This window comes from Microtus ochrogaster, chromosome 4, assembly GCF_000317375.1.
Source record: "Microtus ochrogaster isolate Prairie Vole_2 chromosome 4, MicOch1.0, whole genome shotgun sequence".
NCBI lineage: Eukaryota > Metazoa > Chordata > Mammalia > Rodentia > Cricetidae > Microtus > Microtus ochrogaster.
In genome coordinates this window covers 85,278,499-85,293,907 of record NC_022011.1, presented here as the reverse complement: position 1 = coordinate 85,293,907, position 15,409 = coordinate 85,278,499, and the positions used below count along the sequence as shown (strand labels likewise).

At 36.2% G+C, this 15,409-nt stretch overlaps 1 protein-coding gene across 2 annotated transcripts in view; it reads right to left on the bottom strand.

Moving 5' to 3' along the window:
• The window catches only part of Agps (alkylglycerone phosphate synthase), a 101,158-nt gene that overhangs the window by 46,984 nt on the left and 38,765 nt on the right, over positions 1-15,409 (bottom strand). For both annotated transcript variants that reach the window (XM_005346605.2, XM_013345958.2), the window contains exons 9-11: positions 12,162-12,287; positions 10,105-10,213; positions 1,441-1,568 (exon numbers count right to left, since the gene is read on the bottom strand). In XM_005346605.2, coding sequence (XP_005346662.1) covers positions 1,441-1,568; positions 10,105-10,213; positions 12,162-12,287 — 363 coding nt within the window. The remainder of the gene's footprint in view (positions 1-1,440; positions 1,569-10,104; positions 10,214-12,161; positions 12,288-15,409) is intronic.

Here is a 15,409-nt window from a genome sequence, read left to right as displayed (position 1 = left end):
ATAAATAAATATTAAAAAAAAAAAACCTTTTAAGAAGCCTGAGCTGATGGGCCAATCAGTTTATAACTAATGTAGACCTCTGTGTGATTTCTTTGGGACTTAACAATTGCAGGATCCAGGCAGAACAGAAACCTCAGACAACAAACAGGAACATGAATAACTGGCTAGGTATTTCCTTGCCTCTATCAGAGTCTCCCTCCAGTTTTCTTTGAATACTAAGAAGTGGATCTATACAGGTCATATCCAAAAGTCCCCTTCCAGGACCAGGTGTGATATCCCAGTTTTTAATGCCAGCATTTAGGAGGCCAACCAAGTGGATTTCTCTGACTTTGAGGCCAGTCTGATCTACATAGCAAGTTCCAGGCTTGCCAAAGAGACACAGTGAGACTCTGCAGCAAAACAAAAACAATTCTGCTTGCATATACATAATGGGGAATATTACAAAACTCAATGTGTCTAGAGAAAGCAAGAAGGGGTGGAATATACTGCCTGACTCTCCTTACTGCTGAAAAAGGTTGAAACAAGGAATGACACATAAACTACTGCCGTCCAATGAATAAAATTAGATATTCCCACACAAAAACATAGAATGAAATAAAAAGATTATTTGGTATGAGCTAGTCTTTTTTTTAAAAAAAAGGAAAAATGATAATGTTTCTCTTTTTGGGAAGGCAGGAATTGTGGAGTTTGTTTTTTTTTTTTAGATTACAAAGAAGTATACATTAACTATATTACTCAAACACTGGCTAAAATAATATTATGAAACCAAGTAGCACCTCCAGCACATCCTATGTATTAAAAACATTTGTCTATATTTGAAACTTCTAAGTTTGGGGGTTAATGATATTCAGTCACTACCTCTAATTTCTTCTTTATCTTTCTTTTGGGGAGCAGGGTTAAGACAGGATCTATCTCCATAGCCATGGCTGTCCTGGAACTCACTATATAGACCAGGTCATGAGCTCACAGACATCCGCCTGTCTCTGCCTCCTGAATGCTCAGATCAAAGGTGCGCACCACCAAAATCTGGCTACTTCTAACTTCAACAAAATGTCTTATCCACCAAAATCTGGCTACTTCTAACTTCAACAAAATGTCTTATTTAAGTTAAATATCATTTCAATTTATCACAAAATACATTATTCCAAAATAACTTACAAAATACAACATTCAACCCAAAGCAGAAACATTCAAAGCCATGAATCTAAGCACCTATCTTACATTGGCCCCAAATCAACAGGCATCTTTGAACAAAAGATAGGTGTGAGAGCAATGTAACTACTGAACGAAGTAAGCATACTTAAAGGGGTAATTTCCCATGTAAAACTCGGAAAAAATTACAAACATAACACAACTAAATATAGAGTACTTAAAACATCACAATTATGCAGCAGAATTTTAAAAGTATAATTGCAAATATCATGTACTTTTTTTTATTACCTGCTTTGCAATTTCTCTTAAACAGGCTACTCCTTGTTCAAAATTAGGGAAAGCTACCGAGCCATACTTTTGGTATTCAGGGATTGGTCTGATTTTTATTGTAGCTTCTGTTATTACACCAAGAGTTCCTGAAAAAGAAGGGGAACAATCCAATATCACATGACAGTTTTCTAAAGCCATATTTAAATCTATTTAATCAACTGATTCTGTTGTTTCATTCTATTACCCATGTTAAAACTATTTAATTCTTTGACTTGGGGAATAATAGCTAATCAGGTATTTTTAAATGAGCAATTAAGCAAACTTTATAATTTCAAAAATGATTTTAGACTTTTCTTTTTTTAATGTACAAATATTTTAAAACATTTCAAGATTTCTCTAAGAAAATCAGTTTTAAATGTTTTTTTTTTAAAAAAAGAATAGAGTATCATTACATCATACATACTGACAAAGGTGTACTCTGATGCGTCTATGTTTACTTTTAAAAAATTCCTGGAGCATGGGGGCTGGAGAGATGGCTTAGTGGTTAAGAGCATTGCCTGCTCTTCCAAAGGTTCTGAGTTCAATTCCCAGCAACCACATGGTGGCTCACAACCATCTGTAATGATGTCTGGTGCCCTCTCCTGGCCTGCAGACATACACACAGACAGAATATTGTATACATAATAATAAATAAATAAATATTTTTAAAAAAAGAAAAGAAAAAAAAATTCCTGGAGCAGAAAGAAATTAACTTTCTTAAAACTTTAAGATGAGTGAAGGATTGCCTTGTCTCCTCAGATTTAATACATAGAAAGGCAAAGGCATTCCTAAGAAGCTCTTGTAAGAGAGAAACAGAAAGTATGACGCATGAGAAAACCACCAGTAAGACAATCTTTACTGCTTGGAACAGGGAGAGATTAATCTTAAAGAAAAATAATAAACTAAATATAAGCTTTTATATCAAAATATTTAAAGAAATTACTAAAAAATAATGTTCACAAAAAAAACCGATGTTTTCAAGCCTGTGGTTTCATATGTACATATAGTGAAATTAATAACAGCATTAGCAAATTTTTTAATGATTATTTTAGAAAATATAAAGAGGGATGTGAATGAAACTGAATAACTCGGTTATAACACTGGAAATAAAAGTTCAAGAAATGTTTGGCATCCCTAGAATGGCCAAGATGTAACACAGGGTTAAAGACACATCTGAGTCCATACAGTATAAATCAGATTAATTAAATTATTATATATTCATGTTATATATGTTACTTCTGTTTTATTTTAAAATGAGTCTCTTATAACTTATATGATCATAAAAATCTCTGTAAGTTTGCCCAATTAACATTTTAATATAAAACAAATATAAAATTTAAAATATAAGTAATAATTTCAACAATAAAATTCACCCATTTAAAACCCTAGAAGCCCTCAAAACAACATGATGGCTATTGTCATACTCTTGGCTACCTACCATAAATACATGGTAAGACCCTACTGCCGAAGACACAATACCCTGGTTCCCTCTGGCAAACACAGAAGTTATACTGGAACTGTCCTGAAAGCTTCCTCCCTGCCCATTACCTTCTGTAGTACTGGACCCTGCGTGCTACAGTACCAACCTGCCAGGCAAGGAGGATCCATAGGTGTAATTGTGGCATGGCCATTAGGGAGACAAAGAACTGTTTTCTGATTGCATCTGAAGCCTGATCCACAGGAGTATGATTAGCCTAGTACTGTAACACTGGGTCAAAGTCTATGGCTGGGGAGGGCATAGACCCTGTATGTGTGCAGAGGGGCTGGCGGGGGTATTCCTGTTGTTTTCCTACAACAGTGACAACAGTAAACTCCCTTCTAAATAGTTATGTTTATACCTATAGATTAGTGCGGCTCTCAGGATCAGAGAAGCCTCAACATGGCTAACAAGCTGAGAGTAAGAGACTGTGGAGACTCAGGGATCACTGTGGAAGAGTCAAAGGATGGAGCGGAGTGCTGTCAACTGCTGTTATCTGGACATGGTATGGTTGCTGTGCTCATGAACTCAGAGCAGCTATGCTTACCTGCACAAAGCCAGTCAATAATTCCAGCATAGAGGGACAGGTGCTCATAAGGGTCTAGCCTAGCTGATGATGCTACAGGAGGGGAGATGTGGCCACTGATAGGTGTCCTCAGTATACTCACATGTATGCACAATCATTACTATAAACTAAATTTAAACCATTTTAATCCCCCCAAACTGTACCAATTAAACAGCCATGATCCATTTCCATACCCCCACCCTAGCCAACTATTCATAAATATATTCTGCCTTTATTCATATGCATATTCCAGATACTTTATATAAAAGGAATTTCATAGTATGTGGCTTTGTGGATTTTTTTTTCATTTGCTATGGTTTCAAGGTTCATATTTTACATTGATTACCATTATAATCAATGAACTACTAAAAACTCTGAGAGATGAGATATGTAAAAACTGCAATGAAAAGTTCACAATGAAGCTGCCCACAACATGTGATCTGGCAAAAACAAGAATAACAAACTTGAAGACAGACATTGTGAAATGTTGTGCTATAGAAAGAATAGAAAAAACAAATAACTAAGCCTCAGAGAGACATGAAAAACCATTAATTACATTACTAGATAAATAATGAAAGTACTAGAAGGGCAGCGGACACAGCATAGGACAGAAAATTTATAGAAAAAGTAGCTGAAAATTTCCTAACAGTATCTTATACATCAAATGAGTTCAGTAAATTACAAGTAGGATCAACACAAAAATATCGATAAACGGATCATGAAAAAAGATTCAAAGACAAGTAAAAAGTCTTGAAAACAACATGAAAAAAATGAACAAGGTAAATCTTATAAAATGTACACCTGACTTCTCGGCAGGAATGATAGAAGCTAGAAAACAGTGAAATAACAGATTCAAAAAGCACAAGGAAAAAAGTCTGTCAACTACAAATCATGTATCACATTCAAAATATGAAGACTAACACATTCTCAGATAAACAAAATCTGGCACTTTGTTGCTAAAGACCAGGCTAGGAATAAATTCTAAAAGTTCTTCAAGTTGAAAGATGATGACCTCAAACACCAGAAATTCAAGTTAACACCGGTAAACAAAACAAACAGAAATCACAACAGAGCACACCAGTTAAAGAAGTTATAAAATATAAGGGGAAAAAAGAAAAAACCCTTAAGGCAACATACTATGAGAGCCTTTTACATTAAATGCCCAGAATATACAAACCAATATAGGCAAAAAATATAGATTAATACTTGGGGAGAGTGTGGTTATGATCATAAAGACCTACACAATTACAAAAGACAATGTAGATGCTTACTTATACACCGCTGAAAAATCAATGCTATAAAACAATACCATTATAACATACACTGTGCTTGAACCTACAGCAGCACAAAGCTGAGTGGAAACAATGGTCTGTGCAGGTGCATATGACCACATGTAGTCTTAGGAACACACAGGAGAACCAGACATGCTAAGTAACAAAAGCTCTAGGTTATACTTGCTCTCCTTTCTTCTAGCAGCTTCAGTATAACTATACTGTTGGACTTATAAGAGCTATATAACAAAAATACCATAAAAGAAAGTTTAAAGGAACAGAGTTATGTAGGAATGCTAATTCTCTGTGTTATAACATATTAGTATCAAGTTGATTCTGCTTAAGTAAGCCGTAGACTTTAAGACAAAGAGCAACCACTAAGAAACAACTAAAATATGTATGGAAAAGAAGAAAAAAAAAGGTAAAAGGAAATTAAAATCAGAGGAAAAGCAATTGCTAAATGTAAAGGAAAGCAAAAGAAGGGCGGGGGTGGATTGTGTACCTAACTGTGGCAATGACATAATGGACTAAGCAACCAGCCAACAAGACTTTCTAAATGACTGGAACATACTGTCACTGCCAGAGACACATTTTACATTCAGTAATACACCTAGGCTCAAGAATGGCAAAGGTATACCATGCAAACATGGTACTAATGCCAGACAGAACAGACTTTAAACAGAATGTTACTACACAGAGAACATTTTGTGATGATAAATCATTGGAAAGACACACAATTTTAAAAGGATAGCACTAAGAACATGAAGATATATGAAGGAAAACTGACACAAATGAAATGGATAATGAGTTATTGGAGATCTCAATAGCTCCTTTCAATATGACTTAAGAACTAAGCAAAGAGAAGACTGGACAACACTTTAAGTGAATTTGACCTAATAGACTAGAACATACAATTCAACAATAGTAGAAAATAGTAGAACGTAAATTCATTTCAGGTACACACAGAACATTCTCCAGGACAGACCACAAACTAGACCATAAACAAACTTGAACAGATTTCCAAAGACTGAAATAATATAAACTATATTCCCATTATGGTGACTATAAACTATGCCCCATGGGCGCATGTATTTGAACACCTGGTCTCTACTTGTGGAAGTGCTGTTTTAGGAGGAACCTTTAGGAGGAGGTCCTCACTGGAAGACATATGTCACGGGGGACTGGCAGTGGAGTTATAAAATGATTCCACTTCTGCCCAAGCCTTCTACTTCTCAATCTGTGTAGAAACCATCAAGAAGCCTCATGTCCTGATACCAGGACTGCCAGCCATTCCCATCACTGCCTTCCCCTCTGTGACCAATACAAATCATTCCTCTGTCAAGTGGCTTTGTGCTTAGTATTTAGTCAAATAGCTAGAAAAGAAACTAAGACAGCAAACTGGCATCAGGAATGGGGTCCTTGTTATAATATACTTGACCACAAAGTTCTTAGGCTTTTGGAAGTGGTTTGTGAGAAGAATATGTAAGAGTCTGAAGTGGAAGCTGATAGGAATCCTAGAATGCCATAAACAAAAATAAATGGAAGATTCTGGTAGGAGTTTGGAAGACCATAATGCTGGTAAAAATGTGGACAGTAAAGGCTGGGCTCATGAGATTTCAAAAAGAAGGAACTGTTCTACTAGTCTCTCCCTTAAGATATACTCCTCATCAATATCTCCTTCCTAGATTCTGGCTTCCAGAGACTCCAAGTTAAGTAAAATAAATATGATGTAAGGTTAAATCTAACTTTATTCTTTTATATAGAATTGCAAGGAACCAAGAATTTTTTTAAAAGAAGAACTCACATATTAGCTTTAATATATACTTTTTAATTAAAAATATATATAAATATGTGGGGTAAAGAACTGAAGATAATGATTCCCTCTCTGCCAGAATCTATCAATATCCACTAGTTCAGAAGCAAGGACAGAGCCCATGAGTCCTCCTACCCTTGTCAATCATGACTTGATTGTTGACAGGGCCAGTCTTGTACAAGTCCAGAGCTGCTGAGATCATGACTGCAGTAACTGTTATTCCTAAAAGATGGCATTTCACAGTCTTTCTTCCTATCCTATGACTCCTACATTTGGTTTGATTAAATTTATTTTTGACAATTTCATAATGTATATAGTGTAAACTGATTATCCTCACTCTCTCTACCCTCTCTTATCTGATTTTTTTAAAGTGGTACTTAGGAAAATGGAGACTTGAAAAGAAAATCCAAAAGACAGATGGTTTAAACTATCAAACACTTAAGTGAGGCACACCAATTCTTCATGAATTCTCAAAAAGTAACTCATTTTTGGAAATGACTATTATATTATTCTAAGACCATCAAACAAAACTAAATATGAAGTAATTTAAGGTCTAACGTCATCACAAGAAAAAATGACAGGTATGAAAAGTATGTCTATGAAAGCAATCACTATCATAATCCAGCTGACTTCATTAAGAAATTAAAACTGTATAATCTATTTCGGGTAGCTGGTCACAGAGGTCCCAAAAGCCTCCAAAATCATAAAGTTCTTTACAGCCCTGTTGGTTACCCACTAGAACTAGAAGATAAGACTCTACGCTGAAGATACTGCACACCTTGGTTGTAAGACACTGAGGAAGCAAGCAGGAACTCTCTAAGTGCTGGGGGAAGAGGCATCACTGTCTAATCCAGCTGTGAACCCTATGAACTACACAAACATCCTATTAGGAAAGATGTGCCCACCTGTCGATGGCAGCATGACTGCTATGAAATCACCTGATTCTGAATCTGTCTTCTCCTTTTCTCCCTGGGCAGAGCCTATAACTTCAACATTTGAAGGCTACCAAAAAAAAAAAAAAAAAAAGACTAAAAGCACTGCAACCTTCAATTACCTCTAAGCAAAGAAAAAGATTCATTGAGACCTCCTATAGTTCCAACCACTACAGGTTTGTGAGGGTGAAAAGGAGTGAAGGGATGCTTAAACAATCTATCACTCAAGAAAGACCTGAGGGGAGCAGGTACAGTGGCTAATAATGCTAATCCCAGCATTCGGGAAACTGAGTCAAGAGGATTACCAATTTAAGACCAGTCAGACCTACATAGTAAATGCCAGAGCAGCCTAAGCTAAAGAGTAAGACCTAGCCAAAATAAAATGAAAGGAAGGAAGAAGGGAGGGAGGGAAGGAGGGAGGCAGACAGACAGACAAAAAAAACACCAAACCAGATTTTTAAAATATCAATGGGTTGATAGAGGGAGAAGAGAGAAAAGTAGAGCAATTAGTGACTAAAGAAAGTACATATAGGGCTGGAGAGATGGCTCAGTGGTTAAGAGCATTGCCTGCTCTTCCAAAGGTTCTGAGTTCAATTCCCAGCAACCACATGGTGGCTCACAACCACCTGTAATGAGGTCTGGTGCCCTCTTCTGGCCTGCAGACATACACACAGACAGAATATTGTATATATAATAAATAAATATTTAAAAAAAAAAAGAAAGTACATATAAAATGACACCCAGAGAACCTCCATACAATAGTAATGCCAAAATACTAGTTATAAAGGACCAGAGTCCTGGCTATAAAGAAGTTTGAAAAATGCTAAGAACCAAGCCAGGCATGTGATACACGCCTTCAATCCCAGCACCAGGAGACAGAGACAGATGGGTCTTTGTGAGTTTGAGGCCAGACTGGTCTACATAGCAAGTTCCAGGACAGCCAGAGTACATAATAAAAAGACTTTGCCTCAAAAATAAATAAGCAAATAAGTGAAGATGATGGTAAGAAACAAGAACAGTGCTGGAAAAGCAAGGGGAATGTACAAAATACACACACATACGGCAAGGGGAGTATTCACACAAAACAACGCACCCACAGCCACCTACCTACAACCTATCACACACACACACACACACGCACACACACGTGTGTGCGCACGCACACACACAGAGCTAACACCACCACCATCATAAATAGCCAACCTATCATCATACTTGATATTATCTCTACCATGTCATTAAGAAACATAGTTATTTGTTTCTTCTTTGCTGCCACTATCAAAGATCAGAACTTGTGCCTGAATACCTTAATTATAACTGTTCTTTTGAAGGAAGCAGGCAAAAGAACCTTGTCCTAAGTACAGCCATTTTGACTTCAGACTCCAGTTTACCTGTAGGGTAAAACAAAGTTCAGGTTCCCAAATTTTAGGGGAGTTGAGAACTTTCCAATAGCTGACCAACCTCATTAGTCAAGAGAAATAATCTGTTATGCCCCTTAGTCTAAATTATTATGGCTGTTCCTAAAAACAGACAGAACAAATGAGTCTGACGGGCTAAAGAGATTGCATTCTGTGTTGGTTGACAATGGTGAGACACATAGGGAAAGTCCCTACTCTTTGACTTCTGCTTCCTGAAAACTGTAACTGTAACATGGCAACAAATGTTTCTGCTTTTATGCTCATAAACCTGGCTTCTGCCCCTACTAGGGACTGAGTCCTTGTCCTGCAGCCCTGACATCAGTGACTCTGCTTGTGTAGTGACTTATTAAAGTCCCTGGAACCCATCCTGTTATCTACTTCCTCCTGGCGCACAACAGACTTAAATATAGCTAAAACAGGCCCAAGTCTACTTCACGCACACCATTCATTTACCAATGTGTTTACTCAACAGCCTGCAAATCAGAAGGAACCACATATTTTAAAGTTATCCAACAGTAAACAAGTAGGCAACAGATACTGCTTGCAAAATAAAAACAGAAGGTTAAAAGATACATGAATAAATGGAATTTAAACTTCCATTTTTTAAAAAACATCCAACACGATTACAAGAAAAACAAGACAGAAAGAGCAAGTTTCATCAGTCATCCCACCCGGTAACTGGGACAAGATTAAACTGGAACACACAGAGCTAACCACTGTTTCCTAAGATCACTAAAAATTTTGAAAAAAATAAGAAAAAAAGACCACACTCTGTTTAGAACTATAAAAGAGTAAAGTGTAGAAGGAAGTTTAGTATAAATATTCTCATTATAAAAGCTTTACGAGTGAGCTGGGCGTGGGAGCACACGCCTTTAATCCCAGCACTCCTGAGGCAGAGGCAGTGAGTTCAAGGCCAACCTGGTCTACAGAGTGAGTTCCAGGACAGCTAGGGTTACAAAGAGAAACCCTGTCTTAAAAAAACAAAAAACAAACAAAAAAAGTTTTATGAAATATGAATTAAAAAACAGTAAATCATAAAATTTTATTATTCTTTAAAAATCTAAAGCATACTTTTCTTTCAAAGACCTGATATCACGGTACACAGACTTTCCCAATATGAAGTCATAAACCTACATACTTTCCTAACAACTTTACATTTACACCAACCTTCAGATCCCATGATGAAGTGATGGATATCAGGGCCTGTTGACATACGAGGTCCTTGGGAGCTTTTCTCTATTACACCTCTAGGGGTTACCATTTTTATATGAACCACCTGTTTAATACAATACACAGTGTAAACTCCAGGCATCTGTTAAATCTGTGTCTGTACTTGCAACATATATATTTACATTTGCAATAAAACACCACACATTAAATAGTGAACTAAGTGATAAGTTGTGATGCCCTTCAGAATTCTCACACCTTTTAGTGATTTGTATACTAAAGATAAATATAGTAATTTTCAACATTTTTCCAACAGTTAAACAAGATACTAGTATCATGACTTACTGTAATTTTAAGTCTAAAAAAAGAATTATTAACACTTTGTAATGAGTTCTAATATAGCCACAAAGACTAAAATACTGGCCTTACTAAAGTTTTCATACAAGCAATGCAAATTATGAGTTTCAAAGGATACAATATGTTACAAAGAAATTTCAAAATAAAATATGCTATATAACAACTTAGGTAGTGTGTTAATTGAAGAATCTTTTCCCCCTTAAAAATCTTTAGGAAAAAAATTAAACTAATTTACACTTTAATGTAAATTAAATAAATTTGATAGACTTTAATGGTCTATCAAGCATTTGCCTGACTTATAAAGCTCTTAATAATCTAATGGCAACCCAGAACTATTTTTCTGTACAACTGGATTTAGCTTTAATTTTTACAGAATAACAAGCATTGTCTCTCATGAGATAAACCTGATACTCCCATCAACAGAAGTATTAATAAAAACCCTGAGACCAAGAACAATGTTATCAGTATTACTTTAATTCCACAGCCTCACAGGCTTTTCTAAAGTACTATCAACCACCCAGCATAGTGTTGCCTTTCTGTAACCCCAGGAACTGAAATGGAAATGAGAAAATTACAAGTTCTAGGACACCCTGGACTAAATAGCAAGACCACGTAGAAAAATGTCAGGTAAAATAAATATCGAAATACTGAAGATTTAAAGAAAAAGCCTTACACTTATGGACATGAGACTTGTGAAAATTTCATTTTATGTCTTTTAGCTGCAATATAATTCTAATATGGTTATTGTATTTTACAGAACATACTGAAGCTGAGAAAGGTAAACCAACTTGCCCCCAGAAAAGCTACAAATTTAACAAATGGCACCCAAAACTTAATAAGGTACCCATAGCTACAACACTGTCAGGCTCCCAGAAACCTGGCACACATTAAATAAGACAACTTCTATGACTATTCAATAGAACCATTTCAATGAGGTTCTTCAACTATACACAAAAAGGAATTCCTTCAGAAAAGTAAATGTAAAGTCTCCTAAAACAAGAATAACAACAATATCACATTAAAAAACAAAGATGATGATCAAACTCTTGATGGACTTAAAAAATATTTATTTGCATATTTAGATACTTTGAAACAACTATAAATCTTAAATATTGGTCACTTTAAAAAGGACATCCTTAAATATGACGTCACTGTATCTTTTAACTGCTTCTACTATGCACAATCAGTATTACTATAACCAAAAGAAGTATATTTTAAAGAGATTTACCACTCAATCCTTAATATTTATTTGTTTATTTAGCCGTTTCAAGACAGAGTTTCTTTGTATAACAGAGCCTTGGCTGTCCTAGAACTCACTTTATAGATCAGGCTGGCCTTGAACTTACAGCATTCTGCCTCCCTGAATGCTGGGGATTAAAGAGATAAGCCACCATGACCGGCCCAATCCTTAATTTTTTTTTAATATTTATTTATTTATTATGTATACAATATTTATTATGTATACAATATTCTGTGTGTATGCCTGAAGGCCAGCAGAGGGCACCGGACCTCATTACAGATGGTTATGAGCCACCATGTGGTTGCTGGGAATTGAACTCAGGACCTTTGGAAGAGCAGGCAGTGCTCTTAACCTCTGAGCCATCTCTCCAGCCCCCCAATCCTTAATTTTTAAAGGCTCTAAATACTTAATCTTATTTTTTAAATAGCAATCACTAGTCAGTAACTAGAAATACATTTACCAGGTCCTCAATATTGCCATAGATGTTCTTCTTCATGCCTGATGCCCGAGTGGCTATCCACCCTCCCACAGTGCTGAATTCCAGGGAGTCTGGCTCGTGACCTGTACAATACCCGCTTTCTTTAAGCTGAAAAGCAAAAGTGTAAAATTTTAGAGCAAAAATTGTTCCATTTCACACAGCATTCAACACATTTACTCCTCCAATCTGTTTCTAATATTTTTGACACATTAAACCTGAAAAGACAACTTTTTTCTTTTAGCCTAATGAAAAATCTTCATAAAATGGGAAAAGCGTGGGCTAAAAAGCACTACTCTTCACATTATTTTGTTTTTCAAGCCAGCTGACCCTTCCTGTGCCCCACACCCTTGAAGAGACACTTTAAATACTTATGGGGATCAGATTATACTTAAGTAACTGCCAACTTCACCTAACACTTTCAATAAATAAAGCATTTCATCTTTCTTTCTCCTCCACACTAATATAATATGCAGCAGGCCTCCAGAAAATCTAAGCAAATTGCCTGTACTTAATTCTCTCAAGGAGTCGTGTGTTTTAATGCTCAGCCATCTGGCTAGGCTTCCCAAATGCAATGCCATCATTTACTTGTGATGTGGACCAAGCATTCCTGTACATTAAATAGTCACTTGTTCCTCATTTTTCTGTATTAGCTTGGCTTCACCATCTGTACAGCACCTGAGGTTCAATGGATGCCCTTTACTGCAGCAACACCAAAGCCATTCCACTGAAATCATTTAAAGTCTCAGCCATCTCCTGTCAAACGGTACAGACACCACCATCTGCATACTTGCTGCTGCCGGCACTCAAGCCCATCAATCTGTGGTGACCATTTGATAGTCATCCAGTGCAGCAACTGCTTTATTTCTCAAGTAAGTCATGCAGAGATGTAGAGTATGTCAGCGATGTTTGTGCCCATGTATCAAAGTAAGTATGGACTGAAAGTTGTAACCAAAATGTGTAAGCCCACTAGCTTACACATAAATTAGGCTTCACATGCTAGCAATGGAAACTGTATTTTTTATTTTGCTTATAGGAAGACAGAATTGAAAGAACATCACTTGTTACTTTTTTCTTTACATATTCAATATATTTAAGAGGTTAGCAAGCTATCACAAATAAGCAGGGTTAAAATGAAAATTACCAATGTATTAGATTTCCTTACAGCTCCATCTTCAAACAACCTATATTGACATTATTTTCTCAGTTTTATTAAGTTAGAAGAAAAGTATTCATGAACCCCTAACACATGTCACCTGATGGTGGCAATAAGTCAGGGTATTCTGTGTCACACAGTACACTTTAGATGACAGCAATTTATTCTATGACACCTACACCTCACTGAAACTATTAAAGAAAACAAAAATATATGGCTCATAATTCAAAAAGCTTACTGGCTTGCTCTCCATGGCTTGCTCAGCCTGCTTTCTTACAGAACCCAGGACCACCAGGCTAGGGGTAAACCCACAAACAATGAACCAGCCTTTCCCCATCAATCACTAAATGAGAAAATGACCTGCAGGTTTGTCTACAGCCTGAGCTTATGGAGGTTTTCGCAATTGAGGTTCTCATCTCTCCAATGACTCTAGGCTGTGACAAACTGACATAAAAATAGCCAGCACAGAAAAAAAATAGCTAGCAAAGGTGGCCAGACTGTTATTCCTAAATTTTGTTTTGTTTTGGTTTTTGAGACAGGGTTTCTCTATAGCTTTGAAGCCTGTCCTGGAACTCGCTTTGAAGCCTGTCCTGGAACTCACTTTGAAGACCAGGCCGGCCTCGAACTCAGAGATCTGCCTGCCTCTGCTTCCTGAGTGCTGGGATTAAAGGCGTGCACCACTACCACCTGGCTATTCCTGAATTTTAACAGACATTTCAGTTTATGAAATTACAGAGTTAAAATTCTCCTCTAATTTGAAAAGATAGGGGTCTAGCTATATATAGTACAATGTGGTATCAGAGTTAGAAAATAAACCATATATAAAAATAATCCATAGTATGATTGAATATGACATAGATTTGTTATTTGTTACTATCATTTATCAATATTCTGTGATAGTTAAAGATACTATGTGATATTGATTCTCCCATAAATTTAGCAGCCATGTTGGAAAGGGAAAGTTTACTGGAAGAATAGTTTCTGTGCATTGGGCCTTAGATATAAGTATAAAGTTTTATAAAGGAATGTAATGAAGACCTGGGGTGGGGGCTACAAAATAAGCAATATTTGAGAGAGGACTACAAACTTCATCACTGAAACTTCAGCTTTTATAATGCTGGATTTGTGATTCCTATTATACAACCAACGAGAAAGAACAGCTAGGAACTGGCTATGGTCGTCTACACGTTAGGGCAAAAATCTGCACCGAGGACAAGTTTGGAAATCTTCAGCCATAAAAGGAATAAAGTTCAAGGTACCTGAATGAAGTATACATGTTTGATAGAAATTAATGGGATGAAGTTCTAAATGTGTTACATTATTAACATACTCTACTCTAGCAAAAACTTTGAGAGGTAATATTATCACCATTTCATAAATGAAGATCTATAACTAGGATCTATACTTAAAGTTAAAAGGAAGGGCTAGGAGCTACTTGAAACAAGAACAAAACAAGATATTATGAGATTATTAATGATGTTACCTCTGGGAAGAAAAAAACACTTATCACCAGACTATTAGATAAATAAATCCACCAGAGATTTAATAAATCCCTAAGGAAACCCCAAAATCTGAAAATGGTATGTTAGTGATGTACCTTAGTATTTAAGCATATTAAAGACCAATGTAATTTACAAGTTAAAGAGTTAAAATCTGCTACTCAACTTGTGTGTTTCTGCCACTTTAAGCCTTCTCTGAGGAATAAACAGGACACTTTAAGCTGGTTGTCTCAGCTGAGGTATAGACTAACGGGCTCGGGAGGGGGTTTAACGAGGAAGGGTCTGATGTGGACGCTGCAGGCACAACAGTGAGACAAACTAGCAGGAAAAACCTCATAAGCACCTACTAGAGAGAAATGTCATTTAAATTTTAAGGGGATATACTCTTTGAATTTTCATTTTAACCTTTAAAGAGGGAAGGAAAACTTAGAAAGGTTAAAATACTCCATCAAATGCTATAATAAAGGATATAACACTGGAGGCCTAAAAAGTCATTTTTTTTTTAAATATTTATTTATTTATTATGTATACAATATTCTGTCTGTGTGTATGCCTGCAGGCCAGAAGAGGGCACCAGA